This window comes from Sceloporus occidentalis, unplaced genomic scaffold, assembly GCF_023333645.1.
Source record: "Sceloporus occidentalis isolate IW3139 unplaced genomic scaffold, rSceOcc1.0.p SCAF_23, whole genome shotgun sequence".
In the NCBI taxonomy this organism is placed as follows: Eukaryota; Metazoa; Chordata; class Lepidosauria; order Squamata; family Phrynosomatidae; genus Sceloporus; species Sceloporus occidentalis.
The window spans coordinates 11,054,612-11,072,819 of NW_028317003.1; the positions used below are offsets into that span (position 1 = coordinate 11,054,612).

The 18,208-nt window shown below is 38.5% G+C and overlaps 1 protein-coding gene across 1 annotated transcript in view; it reads left to right on the plus strand.

Moving 5' to 3' along the window:
• Positions 1–18,208, plus strand: part of LOC149300786 (raftlin-like) — a 115,830-nt gene that overhangs the window by 81,568 nt on the left and 16,054 nt on the right. The window contains exon 6 of the mRNA XM_089484802.1: positions 13,098–13,213. Coding sequence (XP_089340928.1) covers positions 13,098–13,213 — 116 coding nt within the window. The remainder of the gene's footprint in view (positions 1–13,097; positions 13,214–18,208) is intronic.

Here is an 18,208-nt window from a genome sequence, read left to right on the forward strand (position 1 = left end):
TACAATTACATATACACACTCATGCTAGAATACATACATACTACCTCACTCACTTAACCCCCTACCGCCTTACCCCTTTACCTTGTTCAGAGCCTTTTTGATAGCCCTGTTGTTTAATAGCCCCACCTTTACTGCTGGGTCACGTAACATTGTGTTACACATCTCTAGTGTGTCACCCCCCCTCTCCACCGGCCCTGTTTAAAGAATTTTGGGCCAACCCAAGGTGCAGTGGCCACCCTGCTCCCCTCACCAGCCCACTACTGGCAGGGTTGGGTATGACACCCCTCATTTACCATACTAACCCAGAGATTCTAAATTAAACCCGGTAAGTTCCTAGGCACATTTATAACACAGAGGAATGTTCACTACTAAGATAAAACCATCTTTCAGTTTTTAGCACTGGCATCCACCAAAGGCATAGGAAGGACCGTTCATGCAAATGTTTACTCATCTCCCATGATCGCCCATTGAAAATAGTTTTGCAGTCCTATCATCAGCCTATGTAGGAAGTAATATTTCCATCCTGTGTTGTGGTAACAGACAATGCATTCTCTAGGGCTTTATAAAGCTAATTCCATAAATATCTTAGTGGAGGCAGCAGCTTAAAACCTGATTCTGGGGCAACATGGCAGCTTCCATACAAGCACAACAGAAAATAGCAAGCAATATGTTGCATGAAGAATTAAAAATTGTCAGTGGAAATTGTCAGCTTGTGATATCCCATTAAGAATATCGAGTGTTTATAAGTGCAACACATGTGTTATCAATATGCTAAATATATGCAAATGTAACTGATTTCTATGCATTGAATCACCTGCACAGGGAGCTCCCGTAATGTATTTTCAGTTTACTTTCCTCCTGCTGCTTCAGAGCGAGGTCAAACCCTGCACCAGACTCAGGCCTGTCCCGGCCTGTCCTGTCATATTATCACATTGTATATGAGCCATGATGCTTTGCTTACCTACAGGTGGCTAATTTTGAAAAGCTACATTTTTCCTGGAACAAAATTGATATGTTTTTTGCAGCGTTCGGTTTGGGGGTAGATGAGTCTGAAAGGTCCTGAAATCATACACAAAAGAACCCAAAGTACTGTTTACATTAAAGTTTCACTATGAACCCTCTGATTGCCAGAGGGGTGACTAAAGTAACATGTATTTTGTGACTTTGTTATAATTACATTTGCCAAGCCCCAGTAAGAAGCACTAGGGGGTAATTTAAATTGTAATAAGTGCAGATTAAAACCTTGCTGCCAATATTTTCCGGTAGGGAAAGAACCTTAATTAGAAATGCACGTGTCTGTTTCATTAGGTGGTTCATAAGAACGTAAGAATTCTATAAATAGGCACCTGAATATATTATAATATGAATATTTTATGATATTAGCATTCCATAACCACACATTCATACTGTTTTAGACATGATGGGGAACTAAGTTCTAAAATACATGTAAGCGGTATTTTTATAGACAGCCATGTGTACTCCTTATTAATGAGTAGGTGGTATAAACCTTTGAAAACCATATTTTAAATATCATCTGCATGGTGATCAGATGTCTCCATATTCAGCGGAAGTGCCCTGATTTTAGTTTATGTCCACAGTTTCTATATGTTCCTGAAAATGCAGTCCCCAATCTAGTATTTACAATGTCATTACCATGGCTGGGAACTACTCAGCGTAGCCTATCCAGAGCAGTCTCCGAGCTGGTGGAGTGGCATCAGGTAGGGTAGCCTACCCTACCCCTAAGCTTAAAATACATAGGGTGGGGCTAGGTGCTCAAAGGGGCAGGGCTAGCCCCAGAGGGCCTATGGTGTGATGGAACTTGGTGTGGAGTAGGTTGAATGTGGGTGTGGCCACATGTCGCTGCCCCGCCCAGAAAAAGAAGAAATTGGCTCAGAGTCACCCGGAGACTCAGGGTCAAGCCCATAGAGTACTCATGTATGGTCATTAAAACATTTTCAATAAATGTTTTTTTTTATTGTACCCAATACTTAAAAAAAAAGACACATAGTTAAGGGTGCCGTTCCACAAAACATTGTGTTCAGCACATATATATATACTCACTGCCAGCCACCTCCAACACAAGAGTTCCAGGGGGTCTGATGAGACCCCCGCATGCATGCACAAAAGGGCTCCCGTTGAATTCAATGGGAAAGATTTCCTGTCTTATGTAGTTTACAGAGCACTTTCTCATTGGCAAGGCTGCAGAGGAAAGTAAGCTGTCCCTTTAATTATGAGCTACGTGGGACATTTGTAGATTGCCTTCTTTGATGAAAGATCAATAGAACGGTAACGCACAGGGAGTACTAAATAATATCTAAAAGTCATCTTTCAAATGTGTGTACATCCAATAAGTGCCATATTTATTACTGTGGTCTAATTTATTCTAATAAATTAACATATTTTAGAATATATGTGATTTCATTTTAAAAATGATTATATTCTGCATGTCCACATGTTCTGCATGTGTTTGTGTGTATATATATATATCTATATATATATATATGCACACAGAAATATGGCATGACACAGATACACATATTGTATTTCTCGATAAACTAGGACCACATGACAAGTTTCTCCATTTTAGTCTAAATAGCAGGACGACAGCATAATAATTGAAATTCTCAAGGCAGCTGCTCCAGTTTTTGATTTAAATTACAATCACCCCGGCTTTTTTTGTTGCCGTCAGTGTGATTATGGCATTGTGTTAGGCCCTAACAATCTGATCGCGTAAATTGAACATGTTAATCCATTCAGTGCCAAAGACTTTCAAGAAATCCTGTACAAAGCAGCCGGCATCTCAGCCACGGCTTGGAAACCTCATCTTTGTCATGCAATGCAAGCTACGCTTTGTCATTTGCAGTAGAAAAGAGAAATAAGATTAGACATATGAGTTAAAAAAAAATATTGAGCGTAATAAGTGTTAGGAGAATACGCTCACGTGACGGAATAGTGGCACCATTACCCCTCACAGCTTGAAAATTGATTTTGGGATTGTGACAGAAAAAGCAGCATGTGTTTGCTTGTAATGTTGCAGACAGGTTTTTCATGCTACATTAAATATAGCATCCAAGCGAGGACACCCTTCCAAAAACTCACCTCTACGAAGATTATTTGTTTCCACTAAGGTTTTTAGTGCAATAGACTGTGAGACAGTCGTGTCTGATCATGACTTTTTCCCCATGCTGATTTGTAAAGGAAATATTTCTGCTGTTTGTTGGGTTTTTTTTGTTTAAGCTGCTGTTTTTGACATTTGTCACGATTTTCTTTGCTGATATTGATATGCCTGTTGGTTTAAAGAGACAGTTTAGCTTCATCAACAGAAATGCATATTGGTAAGACCTTTAAGAAGCATTTCTTACCCCTAGAAATGAAAAATAGACTTAAAAAAATATATAGCTTTAGGAGAAGCTGCAGCTCCAGAGCCCCAGTGCACAGCTACCTCGGCAGTCTGTGTTTCGCACCACATTTGGATGCTTGATTCAGAAAAATCTGGTCTGATTAGGTCCCCTGGAAATCTCAACTATGCCACGGTAGGAACTGGCTGCACATAAACGTTGGCAAGAGGACAAGACTTCAGCCAAACACATCTGCGAGCCAAGGAACTGGGGGTTGGAAAATGCAGAAAAATATGGGAACAAAAATGATAAATTACAGGAACATTCAGAGATCATATGCATTACAGTGCACGTGATACCCGGAGTGTCCCTTTAAAGACATTTATTCCTTAAATAAGCATATGTTTATGTTAAGGTCACTAGTCTAGTGCTTGCTGAGGAGCATAACTGAACTGCTTGCAAGAGAGATAGTGATGTTCTTCACAAGCACCCCTCACCTAAAAGGAACCGGCCTGTCTGTAAAAGAAACGAGTGTCAACCTGACATAACCCTGAGAAACAGGGGGCTTAAACTGGGATGCATATTTAGTATTGTGCAGGGGGCATAACTGGCCTTTGGGGTAAATTAACTTTATGGGCACATATTGCTCAGTCTGAGTAGAGCATTGACCCATCTCCATCACCTATGGGTAGCAAAAGACAGAGCAATATATAATTACAATGCATCTATTTTGTGGGGTGATTGGATGTGACCCAGGTTAGCCTAAGGCTAACTGGTATCCATACATACTCATTTCTTGCTGAGCATGCTTTACACATAGGTGTGTTCGGTTTAAGAAAAAAATGTGCCTCCCCCTCCAAGAACAATATAAGTGTATATAGTTTAGATTGTCTACATTGTTCAAACAAACTAAAAATGACAGTGACTTGCTGAGTATATACACTAATTCAAGATAGATGGTCTTTTTTTTTTAGTGCCGCTTTAACAATAAAGGGTAAATGGGTCCATTTCATGGATCAGTGAAGCAGAGAGAATGTATTGGGTGTTCTGTGCATGGATTGAACAATGTATCTGCGCGTATATGAATGCTGCTGCATGCAGTGTACAGGCGTCAGAAGCATACATTCACACACATCGTTCTGGATCATGGCTGATCGCAGTGGCGCTCCGTAGTATCAACTGCGTGCTAGTCAGCCAGACAATTAAAAAATAAGTAAATGAAAGAAAATTATGGCAAACCTTTTGGACATGGATACAACTTTTGATTGTATATAGGCACCGATCATTTCAGCAGCGCCACAAATCTGAATGTATTTCCTTGTTAGGTGTGTGCTTCTCATTTTGTATTTTTTTACATCTCCCAGACTTTTGATCTGCTAGAGTTTTAACTAATTTAAAGCTATTATTATTTTTTTTCTTTTTTATAATACGTTGATTTGATGCACTAACATCTTAGTTTCAGTTGTATTATTTAGATGAATGTAGTGTAGACTGTATGTTTTAAATGCATGCATGTAGACTTCATAATACCGCATTTCAGAAATCGCATGCCAATTAGTCTCCTCTTAGTGTCAATGATAAAAACAAGTTAATAACAGAGTTCACTTTGTGACATTGCAATGAATCTAAAATCCATTGAAGGTCAGCCTGAGAAAGATGAGACACCTTTCTGTGCTGGATCAGCTGGAGGATTTATCAGTGTTATTGATTCTTACATTAACATTTGTTAAAGGGATTCCCTGCCAGCTCAATATGTTCTACTTGTAGTGAATTTTAAAATCACCAATATGGAGTTCAGGTTACTGGTATTACAGACAGGCTGTGCTGTGTATAACATTAGTGCTTCCAGCTTCCTCTGCATACATGCATATACACCGATCAGCCATACCATTATAACCACTGACAGGTGAGGTGAACAATGCTGATAATCTTGTTATCATGGCACCTGTCAGCAGGTGGGATATATTAGGCAAAGTTGATGCGTTAGAAGCAGGAAAAATCAGCAAGCGTAAGGATCTGAGTGACTTTGACAAGGGCCAAATTGTGATGGCTAGACTACTGGATCAGAGCACCTCCAAAACTGCAGCTCTTGTGAGTTGTTCCTGGTCTGCAGTGGTCAGTACCTATCAAAAGTGGTCCAAGGAATGAAAACTGGTGAACAGGCGACAGGGTCATGGGCAGCCAAGGCTCAATGATGCACACGGAGGGGGGTGAAGGCTGGCCTTTGTGGTCAAATCCAACAGACGAGATTCTGTAGCTCAAATTGCTACAAAAAATGAATGCTGGTTCTGATAGAAAGGTGTCAGAACACACAGTGCATCACAGTTTGTTGCGTATGGGGCTGTGTAGCGGCAGAGCACTCAGGGTGCCCATGCTGACCCCTGTCCACTGTCCAAAGCGCTTACATTGGGCATGTGAGCGTAAGAACTGGACCACAGAGCAATGGAAGAAGGTGGCCTGGCCTGATGAATCACATTTTCTTTTACATCACATGGATGGCTTACCTGGAGAACACATGGCACCAGAATGCATCCATGGAGGCCCCACCTGGCAACTTACAGGACCTAAAGGTTCTGCTGCTAATTTCTTGGTGCTAAATATCACAGCACACCTTCAGAGGCCTAGTGGAGCTCATGCCTGGCCCATTGGGCCAGGGCTATTTTGGTGGCAAAAGGGGGACCTACACAATATTAGGCAGATGGTCATAATATTATGACTGACCGGTGTATGTGCCCATGCACCTTCGGTCCCAACATGACAAAAGGTTGTTATGTTATATATATATATATATATATATATATATATATATATATATATATATATATATATATATATATATATATATATATATATACACATCTTGCTGAACATATACAGTTTCAGTTAAATGTTTAATTAAGTTAAAAGTATAGAATTATTAAGGAAATTCAATACAAACTCAGATGCCGGGTTTATATCACCAACTGCATTAATTATAGAGTAACGGGAGGAACATATGGTAGGTATTGATCAGATGATATATATTCACACTCAAAACATTTCATTGTAATAGATGTTTATTACTAGTGTAACCATCAATTATTCATCAAGAAATGTAATAAACTATGTCTTTTAATCTAAAAGAATTTGGAATTAAACACATAGATTATGTTCACCCTTATAAGTACATTCCATACATTTTATGGTGATTTTACATATTTGGCCATTATTACCATATGTGCCTATTTCCACAACCCGTCTCTGTTTATTTCATATTTTTGTTTTCACAATATCACATTTCATCTGCTTAAGTTTAGCATGTAATTCCAGTGATGCTTCCAAGCAGGGGCACACCATTTCCAGGGGAGCTCACCACCATAGGGTGGGCTATTAATCTGCTGTCCATTCTCTGCCGGCCCTGGTCAGGAGGGCTGCTGCCCCCTCCCTAGACCTGCTGACTTAGTCCCAGTCAACCTGAGCTAGAATGCAACACTGGTGAGAATGTCCCCTAGTTCTGTTGATGTAATCGGCGACTGTAGCCCTTAATCACAAGAGAAGAACTCTAGGTCACTGATCTGTCAGAAATACATGATGCAGAGCGTGAGTATCTGTGTGTGTATGTGCGAGCTGTCATTATTTGTCAAAAAAGGATATTGTTCAGAGTACTTCTGTGAACATTAAAAAATGTCAGTTTTCCAGTTATCATAGCCAAGTTAGAAATGAAATCACACATATTTAACATATTTCCGGGGTTCTGTTTTACCTTAAACATTAAAGCTTAAAAATATAAACAGTTTTAACACTAGAGCTTGATTTAGGAAATCTTATGCACTTTTACAAAAATATTGTATCAGGAGCTAAAAGCACACAGCCCCAGCACAATATGTCCTGTTCTTTAAGTTGGATTGTTTTATATATATATATATATATATATATATATATATATATATTGAACAGTAAATGTATGGTCCCTTCACAGCTTTAGCAGACAGGGATGGTCATCAGAAACAATAGTTTAGTGGCATTGGAATAATCTACTATTTCACACAATCACTTCATACCCGAGGTGGTAATAGAGCGAATGATGTATATAATATGGAAACCCGGGAGCTTTGAGGTAAGCCTTAAAAATGTGAATTCTTCGATTGCCCATCATGGGAAAGTGGCTCACCTCTTACTAATATCCAATGTCAGGGAAACTATAACATAGGACCTGTGTTCTAGTTGTGAGATGAATGAAAGCTGGTATGTTTCAGCCGTACCTGGTCACTCTCCGGATGTGCCCTGGGAGCTCTGAGCAGAGTTGGCTTCCATGTGAGAGAATGATATACAGCATTGCCCATTACCTTTCCGGTTCTGCCCATTCTGTGATGTAAAGAAGACATTCTGATATAAGGAATATATCCTATTCTGTGATCCCATTTATAATTACAAATGACAATTCCTAGAAATAGTAGTCTCGTTTGTGTTTGTGTTTTCGTTTTCCTTTTAGATTTTGGGTTTTTTGATGATTCAAAATCAGGAACTTAGTTTAATAAACACATTTTACAAACACATGTGTGATGCACTGCATTAGGCTTTGTCAGAATGCAGGGTAAGGGCTGTACATTTTCCCAGGTTTCAGCTATGAATGTGCAATACAGTAATTGGGCAAGTTAGCTCCCATCATTCCTGGTCTAGCCACTGACTTGGTATAATTGGATGGATCTATTCTACAATGCACTGTATGATTCTAATAATGTGAATAATTTGATACCAGACTGGTCTCTGATTGCTAGTGCTTCAGTAATTCTGCTATGAGTAATATCAGGACAGAAATTCGTTTTGAGTAATGAATTAGTAAAATGTTCCAAACATGAACATTTACAGATTGTATCAGAAACAGGAAATTAGATGTAATGAGCGTCTATGGCTCCATTACGTTGTTGAGCTGCTAGAAGGAGACATTTGCTTTGTTGCTTAATGGAATCTATAATTAGGCCAAAAGTACATCAAGAATAGAAAATGCCGCAAAATAAATATCAAATTCTAAATACACGTATTGCAGAACGTCTGGCACGGTCTGTAGCAGTGGCCAGTTAGCAAACAAAGACATGAAGCAATCCTGGTACGAGATTTATTTGTATTGTGCTTGTGCTATGTCTGCAATAACCGAAAATACCAATGGCATCTGCATTTTCATCAACATAAGTTCAAATGCAGAGCTTATCGGTCACATCTCTCTCTCTCTGTTCCAAACATTTCAGATGGGCTGCTCAAACTGAGCTTTTTAAATGGAGCTCTTTGGTTACTATTACAGGGCGCACCCTAGATCGATGCCAGATACACCTCCCGGTATTTTATGTATTTAGAGCAGGAGGAATGTATTTTATTGACATGATTAGATTTACAGGCACATATTTTATTCATTAAATACACATTAACTGTGATAAGTCCTCAATGGACCATCTCTCCTAAATAAGAACATTTGGGGTGTATATTGGCTGAGGTCCAGTATTCCTGGCCTGCTATATCACTGGTCATATGTATCTACTGCATATCCTGTTCCCCTCCTTTACGGTGACCCAGGTACGCTAGCTATGGTGGCCTCAAACACGTCATGTTAACTGGAGCCACCTTATACATATCCTGAAAGCTCACGCCAGAAGCTCTTTAGTATGGGTACTGCTGACTGTGCTAACAGGTTGCTGAAGTTGAGACATATCATGATCTGAGGATTTTGCAGAAAAATAACACTTAGTGTGATATGGTTAACCCTCTAATATTCATTCACCTACTGATGGGAGCGAGCGCAGGTCCTACTGGCACCATTGTAAAAAAAAAAATCTTTATATGAATTAACATATGTGGACTTACCAATAATATTATCGCATGGGATTTCCCTGATTAAATTTGTGCTTCTAAATATGGTCGGACAACTGAAAGATAGTCTACAAGTTTTACTTACTTTGGTCTACACCTATCCTGCTACATATGACAGAAACATTTTTTTACTACTTTATCAAGTTCAGTAAGTGTCCATCCAATAACCATTCAATGTGCTATAAAGTTAAATAATGGCTCGCCTGATAATTCAGTAACCTATATATAGCAAAGAATTAATAATTTATATGCTCCTGTATTGATGTCCATAGTAGCATCCTTGATTATTGTTTTTTTCAAGTAATTAGACATGCGGATAAACCACCCGTTAGATCAAGCACCTCACATCTGCTCTTGCGGTTTAAAACTTAATATGTGGTTATGTGGTATATTTATATGAAGGAAACTGATTTTTTAAATTGTTTTGTACATATAGACACAGAAAAAGGATGGTATGTTGGTGGCCAGTAGACCAGACCAGAAACAATGTACATTTGTATTAAAGAAATCACAAAAAAAAAGTAAAAATTACTTCAGTCTTTACTATGCAGCTGAACTTACCATCTACTAAACCTATATACGAGTCATTTGTCAAAGGATCCGGTAAGAGGTGTGTATGGAGAGTTCTATCTGCCAGCAATATGATTGACTTGTTCCCAGGATCCTAATATTTTTAGACCGTGAATTAGACGCATCCTATATTTAGAGGCAGTGTTTCTGTGTTATATTAGTTCTGATATATAGTATTATCCCTACTAGATTAAGTATCATTGTTATGTCTAATTAGTTTTTGTTGCCCGCACAGTCTCCTATTGTTAACAGTTTTTTTAGTAATGTTACATAGAATATGGCAAGAATTACATAGAATATGGCAAGTTACCGGTTTATTTTTATTATAAACATTTTAATAAAGTTATTTTTTACAGAGGAATTTCTCAACAGACTTTACCATCGGTGAAGGTATCTCTTACATCTGCTTAAAGGCTTCTAAAGCAGTGGGCACTTCAACGTCTCTGTCTTTTTAAATATGGACACGTCTTTGTTTTCTGTTTTCACAGCACCTTCACTTTCAAGAACATTTGGGCATCTTTAATTTTTTTTTTTGGGGGGGTTATAGATATGTAAAAAATTCTGTTTGGTCAGTAATTTTGATAATTCCTAAAATATATAGGGAAGCATAAAAATAAGTTTTCCCTAAACTCGTAAAGCGAGTCAGCCATGCCGTTTAGACAGACAGAGAACCATACCTAGGTAGCCAGGACTGGATCCTCTGGAGCTCTCCTGCTACTTATAGGAAACAGGACAGAAGTGCAGCTGAGATAAGGGACAGGTCTAAAAAAAAGACTTGATAGAATGGTGAGGGGATAAAACCAGGGCAGGAGGCCAGGTAACCATCCCTTATTTCTGGATTCTCCAGGTAAAAGCAAACCTAACTTTTCTGTATATGTCAGTTGACATTCTATGGAAACAATGTGTCATCCTCTACAAACTGATAATTGAATAATATATATTGGCAACGGTGACTAGCAACAAAGACTTCGAGACTATTTTAATAATCCCGATCTTAGCAGTTTGCAAGCTGCTGCTTAGTAGACTAAATGTGAATTCATTTTCCCATACTTATATCTTATAAACACAGTAAATGAAGGTGGCATTTAGCCAACAGAACTACATTAAGTATTTATGGAAACCGGTGGAAATAGCTTTTTGTGCACAGTAGGAGAGCATCTTTGCCTTAATAAAAAATTTAGTGCTTCTGGGCCCTTTAAAAATGTTCAGATTGTGACTTGGCCTTTTACCCTCAAATATTTTCTCTTTCAAAAATAGCTAGCCAGCGCACCAAGGTGAAAGTTGTGAAGGGCACTTGGAAAGCCACCAGATGAGCAAAATGAGCTACAGTGCATTGTGCTGTTTGCTTTGCCTGACTTTTTTTTATGAGGAATCCCTGTCTTCATGCTGGAAAGATGGGTGACCACCCTCAGTGGCGAACTTAACCAGTATTTTCAATGGCTGCATAGATTCTCTAGGCCCTTCATGGCAATAATTGTACCAGGTTTCATTGACCCATCAGTTACTGGAGCCTTTTGCAATTTTTACTGTGTCTTTGCTCAATTGTGATTTCCCTTTTCCATGTTTATTATACCCACAAAAGTTATATATTGTTTGTTTTTTTTCATCATACTTTTGTATAGTCTGTTATTTAGTATTTATAGTATGTCAGAAAACAGGATAACACATTTTAGCAATTTTACTTGGGACCTCTTTCACAAGTTCTGTGCCAGAGTTTATGTTCTGCAACATCCCCAGTATAGAATAATGCCGCACATGAAAAGTTTTACACAATTTTTTTGTCATTTTTTAACTTTTGGATTGGAAGTTAGGGAAATTGTATTTCTTGTGAGAGGGGTGTGAGGTTTTTTGGGACCATGTTTTTTTACTATTTTTGCATTTTTTAACTATATTTATAATAACTTTTTATTTACTTTATTTACTTTTTATATTTAAATTTTTTTTGCATTGCTGATTGCAGTACTTGTGATCACCGTGCAGGAAGGGGCTCATCGGAGGTCCCAGGAGGGTCTAGATAGACCCTCTGAGAACTATTTTACTTTGTTGTTTCTGCCAGCATCACCACTGACGCTACTGACAGAGAATGCCTGAACAGAGGAGTGCCATAGCACAATGAAGCTGGCTCCTAAGGACAAGTTGATCTCTTATGTATCAGCGAGTAGACTTCCCTGTGGGAGCGAAGACCATAGGGCATACTATTCATCCTTGTCATCTAGACCATGTTTTACAGGATTTAATAGTATTTTCTATGGTTGTGAAGAGGTTACTGAACCTAGGCACTTGACCAGAGTGCCTACTAGCAGAAAATCCAGGTTGCTACCATACATGTGCATGTACAAGAGCAATATAGCATATCATAACAGTAATACGATCTGGCATACATCTATATAGATCAACATATAACCAAACAACATAAAATGGTATTCTGGATAATATTTAAAACCACAGCTAAATAAAGTATTTCATGTAAATAAACAGCATCACAAATAATGTATTTCAGAAATGTACTTTGGCTATTTTGTCCTTTTGGTGCTATGACACTACATACATGGAACAACTGATAATGGGCAGCAGATCCAGTGTTGTTTGTAGCAGATTGATTTTTCTTTTATATAATACAATCACTAGACATTTTTATATGAATGTTGAATATTATGCCCGAATGTCTTCTTCAATGGTTGCTATTCATACATGATGGCTTCACTCCTTTGTCTACCAGTCATCCGATGTGAATGTTGGAAAGAGCGGTCAGACTGTTATTAAGCCAGTGATAAAGGCATGTGTTGTGTCTGGGTGAAAAGGCTTAAGGGTTAAGAAAATAAAGTGTTCATTGTTGTTCTGAAATCTGGACTTACTTGGACGTTTAGATATTAGAGGGCCACTGTTTCCACAAAGATCCTCCTTTTATGCTTTTATGTGTATGTATGTATGTATGTGTGTGTATACATGTATGCATTTTTTTATCTAGCATGTTATAGGTTGTGGTTTGCAATCTTAAAACTGAGATGAATGTTAGAGGTTATCCAGTGGGCCATTATATTACCTTAAAAAGCACAATTTTTAATATGAAGCTGTCTTTTCTCTTGCTCTTTACTCTATGTTGTTGTAGCTTATAAATCTCATTTATCGCTGTTGGAATATTGTTTTTACAGCCGCTTCCTCTGCCAAAGTATGGTTTCAGTATCTTGTTTTTATTAATTTGTATTGTCTAAACCGTAACACCATTTTGTGGCATCAGTGGCTACCTTTGTATTTCTAATTCCTCAGAGTCTATAAGATACACATTGATATATATTTCATCATGTATAATTTAGAGTTTCTGTAACAGTTTTGTTGTTGCTTTCACAGATACCTCATCAGAATTCACAGATGGTGTATTCATTTTTGAAGATTATCCAGAACAGGAACCCAGAGCTGTAAGACGTTATGATGCGATTGTCGTAGAACAATGGACTTTGCTACAAGTGAGTATCAGCGGTGATGCCAGCATTATGCTTTAGTAATCCAATTAATTACATTACTGCTCCACTGGGCCAAAAACTACCAAATGATGCTCTCTCCAAAGTAATAGCCCCCTCCATTTATGAAAGGTGTTGTACTATTTTGAAGATTTATTGAGCTCTCGAGAATGGTTTCCGTAAAGGATCTGAGCATTTAACAGTACTAGGAGTGATGCTGTGTTAATCTATAAAACTATCAAAAATTGACCCAAAAGTACTTTTTCCTTTTCACTTACTTAATTACCTTTTTATTAACTGCCATTTTGTTTGCATCTTCAGTGTTAGACACATTGGTGGCATGTATGCGTACCGTACAGACTACTCGTTCCGCATTTGTATTAACCCCTTAAGGACAATAGGCGGTCCCTAAACACATTGGAAACAATACATTTTGAGCCATGTACGGGCTTTGTCATTAAGGGGTTAAATAGTCCTTACTGAACACAACTTGCTAATAGAAACAACCGTTTTTGTGAATAGTTCCTTGCATTTTTATTATTATGTACACGTTGCAAAATAATTTTTTCTTTACAAACCATTGCCAACAAGCCTAATTTGGTCAGGGCAATCACTACACGGGATCTTATTTCCTGCTGCTCAGCTGGCTCGACCACTGCCCAATTTTTAAGGAAGCAGAGTGTTATTGTTCTTGGCTGAGTACCCCTAATGTTATATACATATTTACAGTGGATCTCTCACTTTCCCTACATTGTTTCACAGTCAAGTACACATAATAAATACAATGTATGTCATGGTGTTAAAAACAAAACAAAACATGGAGTTGAAAATATTAAATAAAGAACATATATATGTATGACATCACTACACCAACACAATTGTTAGTCCCTCTGAGACCCAAAACGAAAACACAACTATATATTACTATAAATACATATAAACTAAGGTATACATCTTATTTATAATGACTTTTAGTCTTTTAATAGAAACAACACTTTAAAACTCAGACATGAGGAGTCTCCATTGTTATTTTACTAGCATGAAACACAGCAGTTACTCTGTTTTTTTAGAATTGTGTATAGGTAGCTTCTCTTCTTTATATACCACAAACATACATCCATTGTACAGAGATGCGGAATATGATGGCCCTATATAAAACAATAAATAATATATACACACACCCCTATCTATCATGGGAGGGGCATCTGTAACACTCCGTTTATAGGTAATGTTATCTCTATTATTGTTAAGTTGCTGATTGTTTGTAACGTTCACCCTTCGCTGGCTGGACTTGTTTAAACTTTGAGTTGCTCACTCCCGTTTCCAGCCACTAGTGGCCGCCCTTGCCACTCAGACTCATTATCAGGTCCAGCTGCTGTGTATTACCTGATCAAGCCAGCCTATATAAACCTGCCCAGCCTTGCAGTCTGGAGATTGACACTGATGTTTTAGGGCTTCCTGCTTTGGTTCCTGCTTTGGTTCCTGCTTTGGTTCCTGCTTTGGTTCCTGCTTTGGTTCCTGCTTTGGTTCCTGCTTTGGTTCCTGCTTTGGTTCCTGCTTTGGTTCCTGAGTTTCGGCCAGTGCCCCACTAAGTGGACTCCCAAGTCGAGTGCCCTGCAAGTGGGCTTCCTGCCGTGTGTGCCCCAACCCGAGGGCTTCCTGCCGTGTGTGCCCCAACCCGAGGGCTTCCTGCCGTGTGTGCCCCAACCAGAGGGCTTCCTGCCGTGTGTGCCCCAACCAGAGGGCTTCCTGCCGTGTGTGCCCCAACCAGAGGGCTCCATGCCAAGTGACTTTCCTTGTTTATATTGTTGTACCATCATATACAATACAACTCTTAATCTTGATCTTCTGTCTGTGGTTTATTTCCTGCGCCTGTCTGTAACAACCCCAGGCCATCATGCATCATGGGATACAGACAGAGCCCCTCGTATCCCCTGCACCTGGGCTCCTATCAGACCTGCTCCCCCGGTTCGTGACATTGTTGTTCATTGGTTCGGGCAGCCTTTGTAAGGGTGGAGGGAGGGGATGATAAACAGCTTCGGGATAGAAAATTGATTAGGCCACTAGTTGTGTCACCTTCTACCACAGATTTTCCCTAAGCAAAAGAAACTAAGAATTTTGAAAGTAATTACACTTAAAGCAAAGTAAAAACGTTAGGTATTTCCGATAAATATATTCCTTTATGGTAAAAGCTGCAAATCCAATAATCTTGAAAATAATAGAATATTGTTAATAATTTTAACAGCATTTTTCAAGATATATTTAAGAATTTTTAATTGTTGACTCTAGTTGGTATATTGAATAGCAATGTTAAATTCACACTTGCTTAACCTGTTTTTCCTTGGAAAGTACAAAATGGATGAATAAGCAGATCCATCCCTCTGGCACAGTTATATCTCACTAAGGTATACTCACTTATCGATTTAATTTCACATGATATTTTTACTTATCTATGGCTAAAACACCTGTCAGTTAACAAAGAAAAACTGTACACCACATTCTGGTGGAATTATTTATGTTTTTTGTTGCTTTACAAGGAAAAACAACACCATTGTTGGGAAACTCAGACAGATGCTCTGAGCGTACATTCACATTTCCCATTATGGTAAACTGTGTGCTAGCCAACACCACCGGGATGGCTATGTGTATCAAACATGAAGGCGGCCACTTTGTACCAACCTGCTTTTGAGGCTAACAATGTGCTGATGTTTTCCCTTTATCTAATCAACCCACCAGCGCTATTCCATTCCCCTATTACGCTTCCTCTAAAGGTCCTCTAGCTCATCTCAAGCAGGTACCTCTTAAGCACTCAACTCTTTCCATACTGGGTATACATTTTGGAAATACATAATATAATAGGTATAATATACTAAAAATGTCATGGGCAGGATACTTTATTCTTTAGTATGATAACTTCCTCTGCCAGTACCAGTTGTTCTCTGATCCCTGCTTCAACTTGGCTCCACACAGACCTGGAAAATCTAGACATGTACCCAGTGCATGTACCCATTCCAGGAATGTAAACCATACCCTGCCTTTAATACAACCTCAGGCCTATGGATGAACTCGGCAAGACTTTCTACTAGAACTGCATAAGTCATTGTTTGCTCAAGTTCAGGCTCGGCCAGACTCAACAGAAGAGGGACAAACTAGGAAAGAGACATCTAAAATGTTTCCTCCCCATTTTTGTTTGGGTCCTCGCTGTATTTGGTAAATTTGTTGCTAGGTTCTGGCTCATCTTGCACCGTACCTCTTATTTGTAAAGGGGTCTGCTGAATTTAGCGGTTCACAGAGGGCTCGGGCTTTGTCCCAAACTTATGGATGTGACGGGAGTCGCTCTTTGCAGCAGATGTTAAGCAAAGCAAACTCATTTGCAGTGGAGCAGCTGTTGCAAACATCTGAAAAAACGACACCGATATTCAAATGTTTCCATATAGATTAAAGTAAATGAATTAATTTTATTCAGTCTGTTAGGAAATCCAGAGCACATCTTATTTAAGTAAGGACAGCTAATGAGAAAATAAACAATGTGCCACAGAATATTTTAATAAAATATTCTGTGGCACATGTGTTCAAACAAGTCAAGGGTATTTGTTATTAATATTTACCTTTATCAGGGAATATATTTGCTTATGCATGATAATAAGTGTGCAGCTGAAATGTATTCCATTCAGAAGCATCGCAAACCCTCCCTGTCACAAATGTAATTGATTTGCTGATATACTTTAAATAGAAGCTTGTTACGGTTAATACAAAAATGAAATCAATTTTTACAAATAAAAAATTGTTTCAGTCACTAATTTTCTTCATTTGGAATAACAGGGCCAGATTTCCCCAAGGACACTTAAAAGTTAGGCACCAGCTGTCATAGCTGAAAGTTTACATTTAAACAAAATTGTATCTGAGCATCTGATTTCTCCTGGTACCAGAAGTGGTATTATGTAGTTACTTATACTATACCGTAATGTCCACCTAGATGTCTAGTGTAGCACTTTAGAGCTTCTCCGTGGTCATGACACTAATCTAGAAATCCACATGCTTTTTTAGGTACATCTCTAGAATTGGGTTCACATATAAATCGTGAACATTATTTAGAGCTACACTACCAGTTTGAGCCCTGGACCTGTACAGTATAGGGGCTTAAAAGACTGTCCTAGTGCCAGCTTCCTAGAGCTATCACATTGTACATGGCCAGGGAATTGTGGTTATGAGGATAGGAGGGATTATTAACTTCAAATCCAGTCACTATGGGGCACCTAGTAAATCATCTGTCATGTCCATCCAGAGTGCTGATCTATTGCCATTGTAAATAAGGATGCCTCCTGGTGAGATCACAGAACCAGAAAATGCATTGATGAAAATGGCCAATGCCAATCCCATGTAATGTTCTCAAAGGTGGGCTTCTCAAAGCATTATTGTCTCAGATTGAATACGCATCTATATGTCAGCATATGATATCTTTCTGAAATGTATTAGGTTGCATATATTTGAAGGTAACCAAAAGTCACAATAATTAAATTGTGTGCAAAGTTTCTGTTGTGCAGAGATGTGAAACCTGGCAGGTTAGCAAGCGTGTGGTCTGAAGCCGCAACAGGCAGGATGCAATAGTTCTACGTATAATCATTTCCTTTCTTCTACAATAGGAATAATAGGTCAGAGCAGAAAAGCTGTTGCTAGCAAAGCGTGGTGCCTTACCTTTGTCACGTTAACAATAAGAGTCAGCCCACCTTCTTTCCGCCTCAGTATGTGGACTGCATCGTTGATTTATGTGTGTGTGTGTGTGTGTGTGTGAATATATATATATATATATATATTCACAAGCAATACTTGTATCATCATACTGCTACTTTTCAGTTACAAGCTGTTATAAATAACCTTTAGAATTTAGAAAAAAAAAAACACACTAAACGCGTACGGTTGGTTTCATTATTTTATATATATATATATAATTTCCTGGAATTACTAATTAATCATACAATTAATTGCTATGTGTCTAGGAGA